Raw genomic sequence first — 19,171 nt, 5'->3', positions numbered from 1 at the left:
ATCCTGTGACATGTCATGTCGGATGGAATCAGTGCAAGAGGGATGATGTGAAATGCATTTCTACCCGATCAGGGAAGATTTCATCACTATTTTGGGCATGAGAAAAAGGTGAAGAAAAGAAATCAGTCGGGTATCACAAACAACAGCAAATATAAAACAAAAAAGTGACAAACAATCGTCACCGACCATCATGTTCTCTATCGACTCTTCTTTGCATCCACAGCTAACACAAAAGTCTCGTCTGTCCTGTAACCTTTCCCCCGTCCGCATTCCCATTCTCTTGAAAATACAGTTCATTTCATACCAACTAAGACGAGTCGCGACCCTCCCTGGCGCTTTATTTCTGTATTCACACCTTGCTTCCTTACTTATCCCTTTGTCTCAATTTTCGCCATCAATTCAAGCCAGATGTCACCTTGATAAACTTCTGATTGAGAACCAACGCAAAGAGTCATGCCAACTCCCATCGGCTCATCATTTTCTCCTCTCGATAACCTGAACACCCAATTCGAATAAAGGAAGGATTTCTTCATACTCGCATCCAATTTCCGTGTGTGAAGGTGTCTCATATGAAAAAGATAAAGCGGATAGTGGTGAAACGTGAGTTTCAAGCTTGATAATGAATACATCATTCGCAGCCTCTTTTCTCTGTGAAATATTAGTTCTCATCAATGGTTAATTTGTGACTAATGTCGTATAATCCTATAGTGACCGATTTCTTATAATGTCGACTTCGATAATGTTCGAAGTAGGTAATCTTCCACCATTACCTCCTTCACCCTCTTCATCTTCGTCTTCATCTTCTCGAACAAAGCTGCCTAAAATGCCATCTTCGATTCGAATATTTCAAGAACAACATGTTACCGAATTCGCTCATCTACACCAAGATAATTATGAGAATAACGAAGAAAGAATCAGGATGTTAAATATCGAAAAACAAAGACTTGAAGAAGCGAGAAGAATAGGCAGAGCGAAAAGGCAAACTTTGTCTCATCATCATTCTTCTTCTTATAATTCTGATTCCAATCATCGAGATGATTCCGATATCACGATTGATATGGGTATGAAATCCGGTTGGAGACCTTTAAGTTTACTTGCTCGTCGTCAACCTTTGACTAAACCCACCGATTTGATCGTTAATGACCGAACAAAACAAAGCAGACTACCAGATAATCGAGGAACGGGAGAACGACAACGACAAATGGATCGTCAACAACACTCGAGAAAATCGTCGTTCAGGACTGAGAATGAATCTTTCACTCCTACCGAAACTGATACACCTGATTTGTCATCACCTTTACAGTCAGATGTCAATTCGCCCGACTTGGCTTTGATAACGCCGAATCAACTAGAGTTAACACTTGGCTGTTCGACTCCACCTCCTGTCCCAACCAAATCGAAAGCCAGACATGTAGATTCGGGAGATCATTCAATTCAATCATCTACGTATTCATGGGCTTCATCTTTCTCAGGTGAAACGGTCGAGCTTCGCGCTGCGGCACATTATGTACCTTCGATCTCCGAGGAAGGTGGCAGTGCTGAGTATCATGTCGCCCACGATCACGGCGAAGAGGAGATACTTGATTCCCCAGCAAAGACCAACAAACGAAGGAAAAGAATCGTAGCGATAGCTCATACGGTCAGACAACTGGAAGGGATAGGTTCGAGGGATGTTGAAGATCCTGACATTTATCAACAGCTGGTTAAAGCTTGGAACGAAAGACCAGGCGTTGTACAGCCTTGTGAGCCAATTTGGTCACCACCTTCCAAAGCTGCTCCCGCTATTCCTTCAAAACCAAATCCAGCAGAAAATACGTTTGACCCTTATCTTGCTCCTCCAGATTGGTTAGCTCCTCCTTCACTCAGTCCGGGTATCGCGCCATACATGGGATCTTCTCCTGTCCCATCATCAAATCTCGAGCATCATACACCGAACCTTGATGATGAATCAGAACGCTTCTCGGATGAAAGTCATACGAGTTCGAATCCGTTCAGATACTCGTATGCTAGTACGCTTCACGATCTTGCTCTGGAAGGCGGCTTACAGCACGGAACGAAGTTGATGAGCGAGAAGGCTTGGCTCAAATCGCCGTTGTTCGATCAAGGCACTTATTTTGATGCTCAAACACTCTCCGGTCCTTTACCTGTAGGGACATTCTCTGAACCGCAGGCGATACCTATGCCAGGTGGCTCGCCTAGCAAATCAAGTGTGAATGAATCGGAATCAGATTGCATTCCTTCACCCGGACAACCCGAAAGAACGCTTAGAAGGCACAACAGAGATATTGGTAGCCTCCATGACAAGAAGCTGGGAACTCCGATTGATCTCGGTAATCCGAATGCTGGGCCTTCATCGACTCCTACAAACTGGGGCTTAGGGTTCTTGGGAAACTGGTTGAAGGACGAATTGAAAGACGAATCTGTTGAAGAAGAAGTGATTAAGGAGGAGGGTTTTCAATATGGGGAGGATGGGACGAGTCCGATACAAACGAATACGAGGGAGAAGATATCGAGTTTCTTAGCAGAAGGAGATGTAATCGCTCAACAACCTCTACAACATCAATCACCACGAACCAGCGATACTATAGATCCTCATCACCCTTTCGAAGCCAAGAAAGCGATCGATACCAACGAAATGCAATTACACCCAAACTCAATCGTTTTACCCCCTCCCCTCCCCACACCAGAAGTAGAACTGTTAATTCAGCAAATTCCCGGTTTAACGAAATCTCAAATCAATCCATCTCCACCAAAAGAATGTATCACACTAGCAAAAGAATATCAATTCTCGAACCCTTGCCGACGTCAGAGCTATTCGACCCCCTCGGACATCTTATACCCTCATCCGCACCATCCACACCAAGATCATCCACTCGCCTCTACAACCCAACTCCAAAACAATCAAATTGGAGTTGGGGATTTACAGGTGGAATTGGAAATGGAAACGGAATTACAGAATCGAGATCAAGAGGAATCATGGGATTCATCGGCGATCTCATCGTACCGATACCAAACACCACCTCTCCGTCTATCACACCACGGCAAAAGTCCTTCACCCTCTCATTCGACGAAGAAGAGCTCGGTTCAACACCCAGACTTACCACCTCTGCCCTCGACAGTACCGGAGATGAATCCGATAGCTACACCACCTCGGACACCGAAGTCTCATCTGAGACCAATATTACCCCCCTTGCCACCTACACCGAAATACCGCCGACCTACTCCACCGCTTTTGACCAATTCCAACTTCCCCTTGCACAGAGAGAACGGGAACTCGAGGAATATAGACGAATCAGAGATAGTTGGAGTTGGATCTCAGATTCCTCGACCCCAAAATTACGACCACTCATGCTACTGGGGCTCTACGGTGCACGACATCGACTCTCAGATTGATACACCGGGATTCGGGCGGGAGCACCCCTCTTATCCTTACGCATCGTCAACAAATCAAGTTGATATTTCAGTTTCAAGCGATATTCAGACTCTGCCTCAAGCAGTGACCACGGAGACAGATATGGAAAAGGCGATACCTTCGCGATCCTCCTCGAATAAACATTCGCGTACACCTTTGATTCTGTTCATACTGGGCTTCGTAATGCCGATATTGTGGTTTGTAGGAGGATGGCCCATTCTTCGGCCGTCACCGCACACTGAGACCACACAAGGAGAAGAGACCTCACTGAGAAGGTTCAGATGGATCGATCATCCAGATCGCATGGTCAGGGCATGCAGATGGGCAGCGATAATCTCGATCCCTACGATGATAATAGCAGGGGTCATCGCTGCGGTAGTAGTGGTTGTAGCTGTTCATTAGTTCTATGTCGAATACTTGCTCTTTTAGCGTTTCTACGGACAATAAAACCTATAATGTTTTGCTCTATCATTGTTGTATCAATACTTTCACGGTCACTATGATGGTCATCGGTCCTATTCGACCTTATTATATAGCAATCTCTTTTAACGATGATAATGCACAGTTAATGACTTTCTCCTCTCACGTTGCGACCAGAGACTACATCCCAGTGAATACGCTAATGTGGTAGTACATTGTAGAATTGATGCATTCTGGAGTGATGAAATGAAAAAGAGGGGCTGTCTGTTTCAGCAGTGAGCGTAATAATCGGCGTTTAAAGTGTTATCGGGTTTAAATCACTGCACGGCGGATTAGGCTGGATGTGCCACAATGTGTGTTCACCTTTATATGTACTCGGTGTTATATTCTCGGCGATAGCCACTTGTAAGCTTTTCTCTGTGCACCGTGTGGTGATCACCACCGTACGGGGGATTTGACGCTGTTCACTTTGTTTTGGCTCTGTTGCTCCCCTCCCTTGCTGACTGCTCTCTCCATTGGTGTGTAGCTTGCTGTTACTTGGTCAAAACCATTCAAACACAAATCTTAGCTTCCTTCTCCTTATCCTTCAAGTTTAAACATATTCAAAATGGCCCAACGAGTAACCCTTCGAAAGCGCCAACCATACAACACCACCTCCAACAGGAGAAGGGTAGTGAAAACCCCCGGTGGAAAATTGGTCGTTCACCACCTCAAGAAGGTTGCTGTGAGTATTTCAAGGATCCATCGTTCTTGGCAAAGAAGAAGTAGTAGACTTTGAGTATGCGAATAGAATGAGGGCAATGTCAAAGAACTATATGGAAAGATACAATAGGATGAGGTTGGAAAAACGAGATAGCGGATAACAGCACTTGGATTTTCAACATAGTCTAGGATGGACATTATCAAGGTGGAATACGGAAGGATTCTGTGTTGGGAACGATGCTAAAAATCGTTGTAAAAGAAATCATCGCTGATATATCTATCAACATCCTCTTTAGTCCGCCCCCAAATGTGGTGATTGTGGAATCGCTCTCGCTGGTGTGAGTTTTACTTCATTTCCTGCTTGTTGAAACAATACTGACTTTCTCATTTTATGTATACAGATCCCCGTTCTCCGACCTCGACAATGTTAGTATTGTTTCATCCTCATGTTTCACAAGGTGCCGTACGGGATCATAGATGCGGATGAGGGTGGTTAATGGCACAAATAGAAAGATGAAGTGCATAAGCAGACATTGGGAAAGCATCGGAGTGGAATTTGGATCGAAGGATATACTTCATGTTCAGTCGCTGATATTTTTTGCTATTCGCTCAGACGCTACTCTCTCCAAGAGACAAAAGAGCGTAAACCGAGCTTACGGTGGTTCCGTCTGTGCTCCTTGTGTCAAATCTCGGTGAGTTGCACCTGTGCGAAATAAGTGTATCTGCTTGAAAGGACATGTCGCTGATCTGCAATTCTTTACTATCCTCTATCTTATCCTTCCCCCTTCGACTTCGACCAATCTATCTATCCTTCTACACTGTCTCGATATTGACTCTCTACCCACGACCTTCATCATAATAGAATCACCCGAGCATTCTTGATCGAGGAAGCTACCATCGTCAAGCGAGTTCTCAAGGCCAAAGCCGCTTCAGCCAAGAAGTAAATAATGAAAAATCCTATATAGATTTAGGAGCTTTTTGGTTACGGTTTGGATTAGGGATGGTTGAGGAGAGATGTATTACCTTTTCACGCATCGCATGATAAAAAACAAAAACTGGATAGCGAGAGCTCCTCGTTCAAGATCGGGTCCAGGCTGGGATGTCGTTACACTTTTGTGCGGTCAAGGTGTCAAGACGTAAAAAGGGAAGTCCAAATTCATGGTCCGTTCTAAATCGTGGAGATTCGTACGCTCAAGCAAATGGGAGTGTGCTTTGCAAGCTGAGTTCAGTGGACATCCGACTGTTACAACTGATTATTGCCGTTTTAACAACTGAATGAGCACAAACTCTTATCACTTTCAATGCTGTGCGGCGAAATATCTGGGTTCAACGGTATTCATTCAACACCGTCATTCGCAATCGCGTCTATGTGTTAAATTCGTAAAATTTCACACCGTCGCTGAGCTGTCTTCATCGTGACTGTTGAGATTGCACTATTGTGGAAATAGAGAGTACACAATTTCGAGTATTTTCAGGCATCTAAGGGGATGTATTGAAAAGTGTCAAACGGGCTGACATGGAGATAGCGATGCTTGTTCCGAAGGACATATCGAGTCGTTTCTTAAACTATGTACCTATTGAGCAAACCTTAATTCGATCAATGAGTCTACTAAATGGTATTGTCATCACACCTTAGATCGATCAACACCGTTACCGGAAGCTAATCCTATTCACATTCTTCTATTCTCAAAGTTCCTGGATTTCCCCACTTTGCCTTCTCTCATATTTTCAGTCTTTCAACTTTGCGTGATATGGTTGTCTGGTCTACCATCATTTCCCATCTCTCGTGACTAGGTATATTGTTTTGTACAAAAGGCATATGGAGTGAACCCGCAAGGGATCTCAAGGGGAATCGGAAAATATTGAGGAGTAAGGACACATCAAATAGAAAGGTAAATGCAAGGAAGCTGTTTAGTCAGTCTATGTACATCCATTTGATAAGCGCGGACTTTCCTTGCTCGACCGGCTGCATAATCTCTGATGTCTATGTATAGTTTCACCGTTGCACATGACCAAGTATAAAGGCTCGTCGAGTGAACGTTCCATGTCAGATCTGCGCCCCTTTTCATTACAAGAGGAACAATAAAGCGTGATCCAAAACATCGCCGTCGTTCCGAGATAATTGACAATGTTCTTCTCCAACTAAGATATTTGATATACAATGAAACGATGACCAAAGAGAAGATCTCATTGTAGATGACACACGTTTCACTTATCACTTTGATTGTGTATGTATGTTTACGAAAAGCTATGTACACCGATATGCATACAAGCAGATATCATTCGATACGGAAAACACATAAACATGTTTTCCCCATTTCCCTTCTGTTCTCACTTTCTTTATTTCAATATCATCCAACTTACATCTTCTGTTCGACCTTATACTTCCGGTTTCTTCAATGTTTAGTATTGGGGTGATATAACTGTCAGGCTTCTAGCTCCCTTCTACTCCTGCCAGCTACAGTGTGGAACCCTTTCTCTTTTCAATGACTAGTCCACGCCCAAACTTAGGTACGGAAGTATCATCAATTCCCGATTTCTCACATCTCATCATGAACATACTACACAACCTCATCCCGTTTCCTGGCTCCACTCGTTCTTTCCCCTCCCTTCGTCATTGCTTCCTTTGACCGATCAGATATTGCCCTGAAAGTCAACATTAGAAGCAAGATTAAACATGCGGCAAAAAGGCAAAAAAAAACATGCACGCGTGAAACGACAAAAGTCAAGGGATGACTTAAGAAAATGGTACCATCTCAATTGCCTCTCACTGTCTTTAGGGTAATGCAAGCCCAATCTGAGAACATTGACACTTAAATACAGAGAGCGCAAAGAATGAATACATAAATACCGTCTTTGGGGAGGCAGGGGAACTACATCAGGAAATCGGTAGATACTTTTTGCCACTTTACCCCCACCTTTAGATCCTATTCCTTCCTCAAAACGAAACTTCGATTTTTGACTCGTAATCTATATCTCGGCTAGTGTCAGGGTCTAGAACTTTACAACACGGCTTACCAGAATGATCCAAAGGCTTTAAGAAGCATGTTCATTTTCCAATTGTCCTGACTAATTAATCTATTTTCCAGAATAGGACAGGAATAGCCCCCATCACGCAAAATGAGACGCCTTGGTTTCCTTCTATCCAGTCAACGAACCTGTACCTCCCCCTGGATCTGTAGGTCCATTTCGACGGATTCGGAAACTAACGAGCAGTCTTTGATCGGCTGAGAAGTTTATTGATAAGATCATACGGGTTGACGTGATTCAAGTAAGCACACACAGCTGCCACATTGATCCGAGTGAGTGTAGTTGACGTGTTCCTTCTAATTCCCAATATCCCTAGTATCGTATCATGAGAAGATATAACATAGAGTGGGGAAAAGAAGTATCAAGATTAGGGAATACGGGTTATCCGAAATCAGATACCCACTTTGAAAGGCCTGATCAGTTCAATCACTAGTTTTGCCGAACATTACTGCAACATTTTCCTTTCCTCCACTTTGACATTGATGATTCCTTCTTCATCACTTTGATCTTGTGCTGAGCATAATAACTGTATTCTGATCCTTTGGAAACTAATGTCAATCTCAATCTCGATCTGAACCTATATTTCCCATATTAGGCAAAAAATGCGGGTTCTTCCTCCGAGAAAAAAAGGTGACTACTGACTGTATACCTTTAAGATAGAGACGACCATCAATACTTTTCAGTGGGGAAGAAGTACCATCATGGCGAATAATAGGATCTCCCTCACTCTTTCCTTGGAGACCAATCTTAGGAAAACGATCCATTTGATATGTCGTTTTACTGACATCTCGAAAGGACCGTCCGAGAGATTCCTTTCCTCATCCCTCTGCTCATACGCCTGTCGACCTTGATCTGTGGAATGATAAAAGGTTGAGGGGTATCCAATAGGTTCTTGATGGCCGGTCAGTGCGACATGATCATGTCCATGTACCTTACTGTCTGCTTCTCGAGTCTATACTAATGTTCATATAACTTGATATGAGGAAAGGAGGGGTCTCAGAAGTCACAGAAATCAAAATTATGACTTGTCCTATTGTTGAAGAAGAAACTGGGGTGGATCATTTGATCATGAATATGATTTACATTTAATATATCTATGCGATTGGAACTCTGACTGTCTCCTTCCTCTTCTTCCCTCCTTCCAAAAATATATTTACTTTGCTTTCTACAGTCAAGCATTTCCGCCGAATCATCCTTCCTTCCTTCCTTCCTCCCTTCTTCCTTCCTTTTCGACGGTCCCGTCGACTTGTCATACCTTTTATTCCTTCCTCTTTCCATCCTCAATCCTCGTGATCAATAGAGGTTGCTCCCTTCCTTTCAATGGATTCTCCACTTCCGTCAACTATCGATCCGAGGCTTCTCAATCCTCGTTCACTTGATTTAACCAATCACCCGAACGAAAGATTAGAGCAAGCAATTCTACCACCATTTTCTCTCCATAGCATTGCGGTATCTGGTTTGGGTTATCACGATCATACTGCAACGTTCCCAGCTCATGTATACCCATCTAATCCTCCTTTAGATGATATCACCGTTTCAAGATTAGTTGATTCACCTTTCCATCCACTGAGAAGGGAAGGTACGACTTGGTTAACTGAAGATTGGAAACTTCTTCCTCTATTACCACAACCACCTCGAATTACTTATCATTCCACCTTCCCACCACATCCCTTCACGTCCCAACGAACGTATACCGAGCAGCGCACGTCGATCAATCACCATACCACTTTCAACATCGCTGATTGCGATAAAGAACCAGGTTCAAACTCTATTTCTTCATTAGGACAATTCGCCACCCTTCCTCCACCACCGCCTTTCCCTTCGCCTTTGCCTCTTGATTCTCAGCAGGTCCCACACCTATTGAGGGGATCAACTATTCGAAGATCGCAGACATTCCCTCTCAACAAGATGGATGCTGCTGTAGAAGAAGATGATCAGCTACGGTATGTGGTATCATCAGAAAGAGATCAATCCTTCGGTGTCGCATCGGAGGGGTACGATTGTAAGCAGACTGAAGAAGACATGGGTTGTCGGTTCCAACAATATCCACTTGGTCCACCTATTAATATTGTAGGGCCTGCTTGTCACGATCGTGGTCCTATGATGTGGAATCTTGCTGAAGGTAATCGCCTCTTAGTCGACGATGTTCTGCCTTCTCCCTCTTCAAATACTGAAGATGATTTGATTTCTCATGATTCACCTGAGGATGAAGATGAAGAGCAAGAAGAAGAACCACTCGAGATTGAGCTATCCCAGTCAGCTTCTTCTGCTGATCAACCTCATTCCGCGCCTAATGACACCAAGTCAACGAAGACAATAGTGGTTTCACTGGAAGCGATGACTGAAGAAGACACTGAACCAGAAGATGAAAAGAAAATCACTAATCCAATCAAGCGACCTCTGTCAAGACCAAAGTTGAACTTCTATATCCCAAAGTCGATCCGTCCAAATCTTTCATCTGATTATAGTGTCGATCAAATTTCAACTGGTGAGAAAATCAATGTGCCACAATCACCTTTCTCCCAAGCTCTGAATGGTAAATACTCAACACGATCTTCTACTCTAGACTCGAAATTACATTTAGAATGCAAGTCAATCAGTAGAAACAAGAAGCAGGGTTCGGGAAATAAGAATAAATATAAGAATTTCAATACTTCTAACACGAATGCAAGGACTGGAAGTGGGAGTCCTAGTGGCAACAACGGTGGGAAAGTACCAACAGGAGACTTCCTCTTCAGACTTCTTAGGTAAGGTTCATATTTACTCATGGCCTGACTCCATCATGGATGCAAAGGAAGCTGAAACCTGCCAATACCCCAGGATGCTGGCGTATAATAAATACCCTGGTTTTGTAATTCTGAAAGGCAGATATGCCTTCATACCCGACACAGAAGCCGTAAGTTCACAAGATTCATAAAACGAGTCTGTAGACTATATCAAATCTGACATTTGACACGTCTTTTTGTCAATATCGGTAGTTTGCGAAAGTCGGTGAGAGCCTTCAGCTTGATAATGTGACTATGCGGAGATAAAGCTGACTCGAGAGTTCTTTGGTAGTTTATTGGAACAATTCGAAAAGTGATGAGTGGAAGTCATTCCAACGAAATCTGAACAAGTAGGTATTTGGAATCCTATCCTGATATATTGTATCCGAGCTATCCTTACTACTGCCTGTCAAACTCAGTTACCAGAAGTATTGGGGTTTCGAGAGGAAAGCAATTGAAAATTCACAGCTGAAGTGAGTTTTCTCGTATGTAGATAGATTTATATCTAAGCAGCAAAAAGGAGTATTTCGAATATCCTATACTGATACAATCTGATGAAATTAGATCACAACGAATCAAAATTCCTACACTTCGACACGTAATCAAACAATGGAGGAGGTATGGTTTCAGTGAAAACGAATTGCAATTCCGCCTCAAGGAACTGGAGGAGTGGAAACAGACAGAGCCAAAAATCACTTTGGAGGACTGGAAAAAGACATCGCTTACAAAGACTTCTCCCTCCAGCGTCAAGATGCCGTCTGTCAACTCGAGAAACAAAGGGAAGAAACATGTCCCAGCCGTCAAAGCGGAGAGAACAGACAGGATTAAGGCGAATGCAAAGGTTGAAGGACATAAAGTGGAAGAAGAGGTGGACGAACCGTACTCTGAGAAAGGAGATTCCAGTTTTCCTCAAATTAATTCCAATGTATGTTCCAATCCAGCTTTTTCACAAGCGTAACCTAATCTAATGATTGCATATAGGATACACAAAGTGATTCTGATATCGAGGTTCCTTTACGTAAAGTTCAAGAACGAAGGATCAGTAGCGAAGAGAACATTCATCTTAAACTAACTCTCGGTGGTCAACAACTTCCAATTACGCCCGTCAAGAGCAAAGCATCCAAAAGGACATTTGCGACCATGGCTGAGTCCCCCGAGAATGGTAAGCACATCGTCCTAGTCGCGTTTAAGCTGTTGAATCAATTTGTCCTCGTCCAATTAGAAATCGATTATCCGAACGAAGCATTCACGCCTTCACCTACTTTCTCTGAACCTCTTATCACCCCTCACACTGCCGTATTCCCGCCAGTCAAGATGCCTCGCAACTCAAATTATCATGTTCGTACTCACGAGTCATCGTTCCGCAAGGTATCCCCAGAAGAATCTATCCCTCCTATATCAAGGGGCCAGGAGGTGGAGGAAATCTTCGGTCCAGTGGTTGATGGTGTATTGGAATATGAAGGAAAGGATAGAGGGATGATGTGAAATCGTAATCTGCACATTGCCGAAGGGAGTCAAAAGGGTTGATATATTATCGGATGAGGTATCTTTAAAAGGAAGAACAGGAGGAAGAGGGAGTGACATCTATCTGAAAAGCATTATATCATCGTAAATTTGAATCTGGTCGTAAAATATCATTGGAGAAGAGAATACAGTCTAGCTTTAAACCTTCGCATATAAAGATCATTGATTGACTGAAATGCATATTGTTTATATATACACTCTGCATTGGCGTCGCATTGTATTGGCGTGACAACTATGGAGACGTTGTAATGGCTAGGGATCAAACAAGGAGATTAGTATACAGACGTTAATGTCCGACTGTTACGTCTACATGACTTACCTTATAGTTCTATATAGCTTTCAGCTGCGTGTCCGTTACTCTCCAGCTTGCTTTCCCTAAAGCCCATTCCTTGTTCTCGCCTTCCTCATTCCGCTTGACAGCAACATCACCTTTTATACTTTGTTGATCTACCTCGATGAAGTACAATGTAGGAAATCTCTCCTCCCTATATTTCCATACTTCTCCGCTGCTATTCACTTCTTCAGTTTGCTGAGCTGAGCTTGACGTTGGAGTTGGTCGTGTATGTATATTACGTATTTGACTCGATTGTAAGAATGGTATTATGTCTGAAGCAGCAGGTAAAATGTAGAATTCTGTCGGATTTGGATTCGGTATCGATGAAGGAGTATGTGTAGAGCTTGTTTTTGAGTCTGATAAAAGGATGAACCGCGTGTAATTGTCTAAAGAGGAAATATTAAGATGATTCTGACGGCGAAGTGTAGGATATGTCGCTCACCGGAAATACCCTGGGTACCTTCAAACAAGATGTCTAATTCATTCTGATATAGTTTAGCAGCCGCTTTTGCACACAGCGCAGCTCCGGGACCTTCCGCTAAATCTTCGTCCGACGGACTCAACAGAGTGACAGCTGCTCCTGCCGTTGAAGGCCATGTTTTCAGCTTTACACCAGGATACTGTGTTTTGAGATATTTAGATGATTGCCCCAATGCCTATGATTCCATCAGCATCACATCGAGACAGCCACAAGTCATTTTGAAACTACTTATCGTCCCTCTGTAGCAGTAGACATGAGTTGACTCACTTGTTCATGGCTCCTTATCCACCTGATATCTTCCTTTCTAGTTCCCTTTCTGACCACTAGACAATGACTTATAGGTAAGGCCAAATCCGCTACTATTCTTCTCTTTCTCTTGACCTTCTCGATACTCGACTCATCCTCGGTAAAAGGGTTTAAGTTCGATAGCAGACAATCGAGAGTTTCCGTTACACCTCCATGTATTGTATTCTCCAAAGGTAACACATGGAAATTGGCTGTTCTCTCCCAAATCGCTGATGATATTGTTAAGCAGTCAGCGTCAAGTGTGTACATCAGTCAATCCTTCGATCCGCTCACCTGATATACTAGGACATGGCACCAAATCTATATCAACATTATAGCATGATTTGAATGCTGCTGCAGCCTACACCGTACAATCGATATCAATGATCAAATGATGCCGGATGAACTCGTTACATAGATACTAACCATCTCACCGTATGTACCTGGAGGCCCCAGATATGCCATCGTCAAACGATCATCCTTTCCGCTATTCAGCTTTGCCTGCTTGGTCGGCGAGCCTCCATTGCGACTAATAGCATGGTCGTCTGTCATGACGAGGTCTCTCTCTCTCTTCGTCTTGATTTGTATACGGATCGCATAGCGATCTTTGATCCGAAATTATCGAGTAAATACCCAGGGAAGATGCATAACAAAACAGGTTGACGGATATCTTGATGTCACGAGATTTACATGCCTTCGCTCTGGTTACGTAAAAGCCGAGTTGACCATCTTTTCGGCATCAAATGTGCCACACTCGTGCTAGTCCCGCGCCGCTCAAAACTCCGCTGTCCAAAATTGGCGAAATCCTTCCCCCATTCCTATACCAATTCTGATTCTCTCAACTGATTCCTCACCGTACCACACTCCTCACTCCTCACTCGCTGTTCGAATCATCAAATCACAAAGGTTAATATCATCCTTGATCGATCTCCCTCTTTCATCCCTCAAATCAACAACATACATTAGGTAGGTCACTGACACTCATCGCAATCGTTACTGGGAACGACACATGCTGATCGAGTGTCGTTTAAACTGTCCCATTTCATCTCATCTTCTATCATCAAATCTACCGCTATCACCAATTCATTCTCCATTTAGTCAAGATGGGTAAGGTCCACGGTTCCCTCGCTCGTGCGGGTAAAGTCAGATCTCAAGTAAGCATCAGATCTCTCAGGATGTATCGTGGATCTACCTATTAGAAGATGTGGAAAATGGGAGAAAGAAAGGATAGGATCGGATGACTGATATTGTGGTGTGTTGTAGGCTCCTAAAGTTGAGAAACAAGAGAAGAAAAAGACCCCTAAAGGTCGAGCAAGTGAGTAACGTCCCTTCTATGGTTGTCGTGAGAAGTGAACAAATGTAGAGAATGGAGAGAATAGGAACAGAAGCATGTCGAATTAATGATGTAGGGTGGCGTCATACCAGATGAAGTCTGAGTGCTCGTAAAGCAAGGACAATTGCTGACAATCTTCATTTTCCCCTCACAGAGAAGAGGATGCAGTACAACCGACGGTATGTTTTTGGAGACTGAACAATGATTATAGGGGTTATACTGATCACTGAAAACAATCTTGATTGGCTCAACTTACAGATTGTGAGTCTTCCTAACACACCATAGAACTCTTCGTCCAAAACAAGCAGCTGATCATATATGTCTGTAGCGTTAACGTCACTGTTGCTCCTGGTGGAAAACGACGAATGTGAGTATTCGGATTTCTTTCGAACTCGATCTATTGTTCTTTCACACCTGATCTCTCTCAATATACATTTCCCTTTACTCTGATGAGACTTTAATCAAGCATAGTTCACTCTGAATAAAGCATGAACGAACTTTAATCTAGAAATTAGTCTTTCGCTCCTATCTGATCTTTACCTACACATCTCATTCTTTTGATTTACATCATGTTGTTTACATGTGAACGTTGTGAGGGGATGTTGGGCTGACTTATGGTGGAAATAACAGGAACCAACAACCCGCTGGTAAATCCGGATAAACAATTCAACTCTTTCTTCAGTATTGTAATATGAATTTAAGATTGGATTTGGATTGGATTCATTTGGGAGAGGGATCGGATATATACAAGAAAACATGTATCCGTATGCTCTGATATAAATCAATGATCGTGCAAGAACCTGCCAGATCTTTCATGGGAATTGTGCTCCTCTCAAGCGATCACTGACTGTTCGGAATATGAATGGAATCGATTCCATTTGATGTCTCAAGCATGTCGAACTGATAGTATGTCACGTACCATCACTTGTATATCACACCAATACCTCAACTGTCCGTGTATAAGATGCTTCACGGTGTAAGAGTTGGTTCGTCCGTCAAGTCCGAAAATTTAGAAAGATAAAGCCCTATTTCTGACAGTTCCCATATCTACACGGTCCCATTCACGCCCCGTTTCTCCTTGATCACCATAAACAGTCTCCTCTGATAAGTCTCTCATGTGCGACAAGTTGTTCGGAGTCAAATGCCCATATCGCTTTTCAACTAGTGATGGGGATTTGAACGTCCAACCTTTGAACGCCAGACTACATCATGTAACGAATCAGCTTAAATCGAATCATAGTACGAAATGATCGATATACCTTTTCCTAATCTCTAGCAAATGTGCTCCGTGAGTTTTATCCCTCAACAACGGATCTTTAGTAGCGTCCGCTGCTGCTCCGTTCGCTGCCGCTAGAGGCTAAGTACACCGTTAGAATACTCTGAACGATATGTGTTGGACTTACTTCATCGGGAATGTCATCATCAAAATGCCTCGTGTCATCTTCCGCGTACAGATCAGGATGATAAGGTGGAGTTTGTTTATGCAAGTCTGTGTCGAGGCAGTATTTCAGTTGGCACGACAATCCGCTCCTTCAAGTATACTCACTCTCCCAATCGATATTTTCAAACCATGAATGTTTCTTGATAGTCTCTGCTCCGTCATTCCCTAAACCTCTCCCTAATGACCGATTGCGTGAGGTACTATTTGTAAGTACAGATGCCTTCTCCAAAGGTGTAGTACCTAAACGATCTTCTGGCTCGCACAGCAATGAAGTCATCAAGTCCAAACATGCCGGAGAAAGTCTAGGTTTAGGCGGGAATTTGAGTGTCGTTCGCCAATTGAGGCTGCGATCAGAATTATAGTTTCAGCGAGCTAAGTGGTTTATTTTCGACTTCACTCACATTTTCTGTCGGGTCACATGTCGCTAAAACCGAGACATCAGATCATGTAGCAGTGAATGTATATCATCGGGCTTACCGATGAGCTGACAAACGGTGGATACCCATACAGACTCTCGTACACTGTGCCACAACAGCGTAATCAGCGTTCTGGCTTACATTGTTTTTAGACTCACTAATTATCCCTAAAGACCACCAATCACAGCTGAATCCGTATCCCTGGCCACGAATGACTTCGGGGGCTGATGTCATTGTAGAATGAGTGAGTATTTGACATTTCAACACAAAAATAATAGGAGCTAATTCACCCATATAAGAGTTTGTCCTAGTGATCGGGATCATCAGCGTCATGACTTACATCCGTCTTGCGTTCATGATCGAGATCACTCACCCACAAACTGAATAAGCCAAAGCTCTTCGTCTGCCATCTCTCCAAGTGAGCACACCTTTACCTTCTTCCAGCCATTCTTTACCCATAATCTTCTCCACGTCTTCCTTTTTCATTCTTTTCGTTTTCGTGCTTGGATATTCTAAATCGACACCGTGCTTTTTAAGAAGTGCAAGTCTTTGATGTTCATAATAACTCGTATCATGGGCCCAATGTAGATCAGTTGCAAGACCGAAGTCCGACACTTTTATATGACCATCCTTGGTGAATAAGAAATTATCAGGTTTGATATCTCGATGTATAAATCCTAACGAATGCGTTTCTTCCAAAGCTAAGATCATTTCGGCAACGTAAAATTTTGTCATTTCTTCTGGGAAAGTATCTCTCTCCACTAAGAGATTTAGTAGATCTCCTCCTCCCATAAATTCTAGTACCAGGTAAAGATGATCTGTATCTTGAAAAGCGTAATACAATTCAACTATCCAAGATGATTTGCTCGAATCCCCAGATATGGCGGTCGATAAGGACCTCGACGCTGCTGCAGCTAATAGGTCTTTCTCTGCACGAACATGACCTTCTTGTGATTTACGAAGCATACTATGGATACCAACATAATGTCAGCTGTACAATCGAGTTTTCCCGATAAAGGGAAAATAGACACTTGCTCTGCTTTACGAAGCTAATTTTCAACATCAACTCAGTCAGCCATCGACTCGTGATTGACATCCCATCTTCACTCACCTGCTTCATTGCCACTAATCTTTCTCCTGCTTTTTCTCTAGCGATCCTAACGACCCCGAAAGCACCATGACCTATAACTCTGCCTAACTCAAATCCTTTGACATCGACCTTCTTTCTTCTTTCCCTCAAAATTATACCTTCCTCCTTTATTAGTTCATCTCTTCTCGATTCCTTCTCTGCATCAGACATGTACCTGTTTTCTGGTAAAGCGAAAGTCGACTCTAAAGCTGCCAATCTTCTCGCACGGTTCAGAACATAGTTGCCTGGATGGACAAGCTTAGCGGCAGAAGAAGATGCTCCTGCGTGTACGGATGGAGGCTTCAACAGAGCATGATAATATTGCTCGAAGAACAGAGCGATTGACATTGCTTTCTCCAATGTAGGTAAAGAAGGTTTCACAATTCTGAATGGTAATGTGGTGAATATATCTTGAGCTTTAGGTCTGGAGTCTTTTTTACTTCTTGGAGTAGGTGGACTAGAAGGTGTGGGCGGGATTTTTACCTCTTCGGCTGGGAGCGAATTTGCAGAAACGACTCCCTCAAGTTTAGTCCCCTGAGATTCCTGAACATTCGGAACAGGGAGTAGCGACTTTTTCTTGATCTGAAGGGGTTGAGTGCTTCCTCCGCGTTGTTTGTGTTCTCCGCCAACAAGTTTTTTAGCAGTTGATGGTGGAGAGCTGAAAGGGTTATCCAACGGGCTAGTAGGCGTTCTCAAGCCAGTGTTACTATGAGGCTCAAAGTATCCTTGAAAATTAGCTATGAGATTTGGTGTTGATCCGTTTTCTAGAAAAGGTGATATTGATATTTGACCAGTTGATAAGGAATTGTTTGTTCCGTTTGGTGGAGCTTGAATATCAACTGCTGATCTGAGAAGAGTATTGGTGGTTGAGTATATGGATGAAGGAAGCCCATTGACGACTCTCAAAGTGCCGGGCGGTTTTCTGTTGTATCCGTGTCAACAAAAATGATGGAGCGGTTATTGTTGATGTACACTTACAAATCTTTGATATCGACATCTCTCAGCTCACGTGTACGAGCAGTGGCTTCTACAACAGCAGCTACTGCTCGAGCTTGCTGTTCTCTAGCTCGAACTTTCACCAGCTCCTTGATAGGGTATGCCCAGGCAGGATCTATGAGACTTCAGCATCGCACTATATGAAAGGTAAAGTATAGGAGTAGAGTCGACAGCCTAAACGACTCACCACCTATCTTATCTCCTACACCCTCCATAGACCAACGCATTAACAACTGGGTCGCTTCTTCAAATGTCGATGCGTGGAAGATATGTCTATCCCATATCCGTCTTAGGGAGATCCTTTATGTTAAGGCATGCAACAAAATACTCACCTAAAGTCCGTAGGATGCCCGATCATCCTCTTATCCACCTTCCTCTTTCTTAATTCATTACCTGAGAATGCTTCTTTTCCACTTATAGCACCTTTCCTTCCTCCACCTCTGGCATAACCTCTTGCTCTTCCACCTCTAGAAGCAGCGGGAATCTGTTCTTCCATTATTCTAGCGTATGAGTCTGCTCTAGGCAATCCAGGAAATTCATCGGGAAACCTGGATCCGACATTGCGATATCGACCTCTGTTAGTTTGTGATGAGATGCCCACGGGTGAATGAGATGCAAGATTTGCACCTAGCCTTGATGGTGTAGACGATACCAGTGATATCAGATCCGTATACCCTGAATGAATGAATGGGGAAGGTGCTGGACGTGATGTTGTCATGATGTTTTACACCGATTTTGTCTAGAAATGTGAATGCAATCATTAGTGTATACACCGTGTATCAGATTGGCTTTAGTGATGGGTCAAGGAAATGTGACAGAATTCAAGGTTCAGAATTAAGGCTGAGATGGTCTCACTCTTGCTAGATTACAAACCAGCCCGGACCACTTCTGTCCAGTGCGAGG

The 19,171-nt window shown here is 43.2% G+C and overlaps 5 protein-coding genes across 5 annotated transcripts; 3 read left to right on the top strand and 2 right to left on the bottom strand.

Moving 5' to 3' along the window:
* Positions 1 to 739: 739 nt before the first annotated feature.
* IL334_007463 (uncharacterized protein) lies at positions 740 to 3,814 on the top strand (the record flags this gene model as incomplete). The annotated part of the gene is made up of 1 exon (XM_062939153.1): positions 740 to 3,814. One exon carries the CDS (start codon positions 740 to 742, stop codon positions 3,812 to 3,814), a length of 3,075 nt encoding a protein of 1,024 aa, XP_062795204.1.
* A 625-nt stretch (positions 3,815 to 4,439) lies between these two features.
* Positions 4,440 to 5,478, top strand: IL334_007462 (uncharacterized protein; the record flags this gene model as incomplete). The annotated part of the gene is made up of 5 exons (XM_062939152.1): positions 4,440 to 4,556; positions 4,831 to 4,872; positions 4,936 to 4,960; positions 5,148 to 5,226; positions 5,397 to 5,478. 5 exons carry the CDS (start codon positions 4,440 to 4,442, stop codon positions 5,476 to 5,478), a joined length of 345 nt encoding a protein of 114 aa, XP_062795203.1.
* A 3,406-nt stretch (positions 5,479 to 8,884) lies between these two features.
* On the top strand, positions 8,885 to 11,814 carry IL334_007461 (uncharacterized protein; the record flags this gene model as incomplete). The annotated part of the gene is made up of 7 exons (XM_062939151.1): positions 8,885 to 10,311; positions 10,385 to 10,460; positions 10,543 to 10,555; positions 10,622 to 10,679; positions 10,749 to 10,802; positions 10,894 to 11,254; positions 11,311 to 11,814. 7 exons carry the CDS (start codon positions 8,885 to 8,887, stop codon positions 11,812 to 11,814), a joined length of 2,493 nt encoding a protein of 830 aa, XP_062795202.1.
* Positions 11,815 to 12,181: 367 nt separating this feature from the next.
* Positions 12,182 to 13,505, bottom strand: IL334_007460 (uncharacterized protein; the record flags this gene model as incomplete). Its single annotated transcript, XM_062939150.1, has 5 exons — positions 12,182 to 12,573; positions 12,630 to 12,843; positions 12,936 to 13,183; positions 13,248 to 13,314; positions 13,380 to 13,505. The coding sequence occupies 5 exons, from the start codon at positions 13,503 to 13,505 to the stop codon at positions 12,182 to 12,184; spliced, it is 1,047 nt and encodes a 348-aa protein (XP_062795201.1).
* Positions 13,506 to 15,295: 1,790 nt separating this feature from the next.
* Positions 15,296 to 18,986, bottom strand: IL334_007459 (uncharacterized protein; the record flags this gene model as incomplete). The annotated part of the gene is made up of 14 exons (XM_062939149.1): positions 15,296 to 15,488; positions 15,546 to 15,643; positions 15,690 to 15,775; positions 15,833 to 16,071; positions 16,129 to 16,151; positions 16,205 to 16,248; positions 16,302 to 16,367; positions 16,434 to 16,450; positions 16,517 to 17,110; positions 17,173 to 17,192; positions 17,255 to 18,194; positions 18,251 to 18,383; positions 18,456 to 18,541; positions 18,601 to 18,986. 14 exons carry the CDS (start codon positions 18,984 to 18,986, stop codon positions 15,296 to 15,298), a joined length of 2,925 nt encoding a protein of 974 aa, XP_062795200.1.
* Between the last annotated feature and the right edge of the window lie 185 nt (positions 18,987 to 19,171).

The sequence above is a fragment of the Kwoniella shivajii genome, chromosome 11 (assembly GCF_035658355.1).
Source record: "Kwoniella shivajii chromosome 11, complete sequence".
Classification (NCBI taxonomy): domain Eukaryota; kingdom Fungi; phylum Basidiomycota; class Tremellomycetes; order Tremellales; family Cryptococcaceae; genus Kwoniella; species Kwoniella shivajii.
The sequence above is the reverse complement of the archived record's forward strand: the minus strand, read 5'-3'. Positions and strand labels throughout refer to the sequence as shown.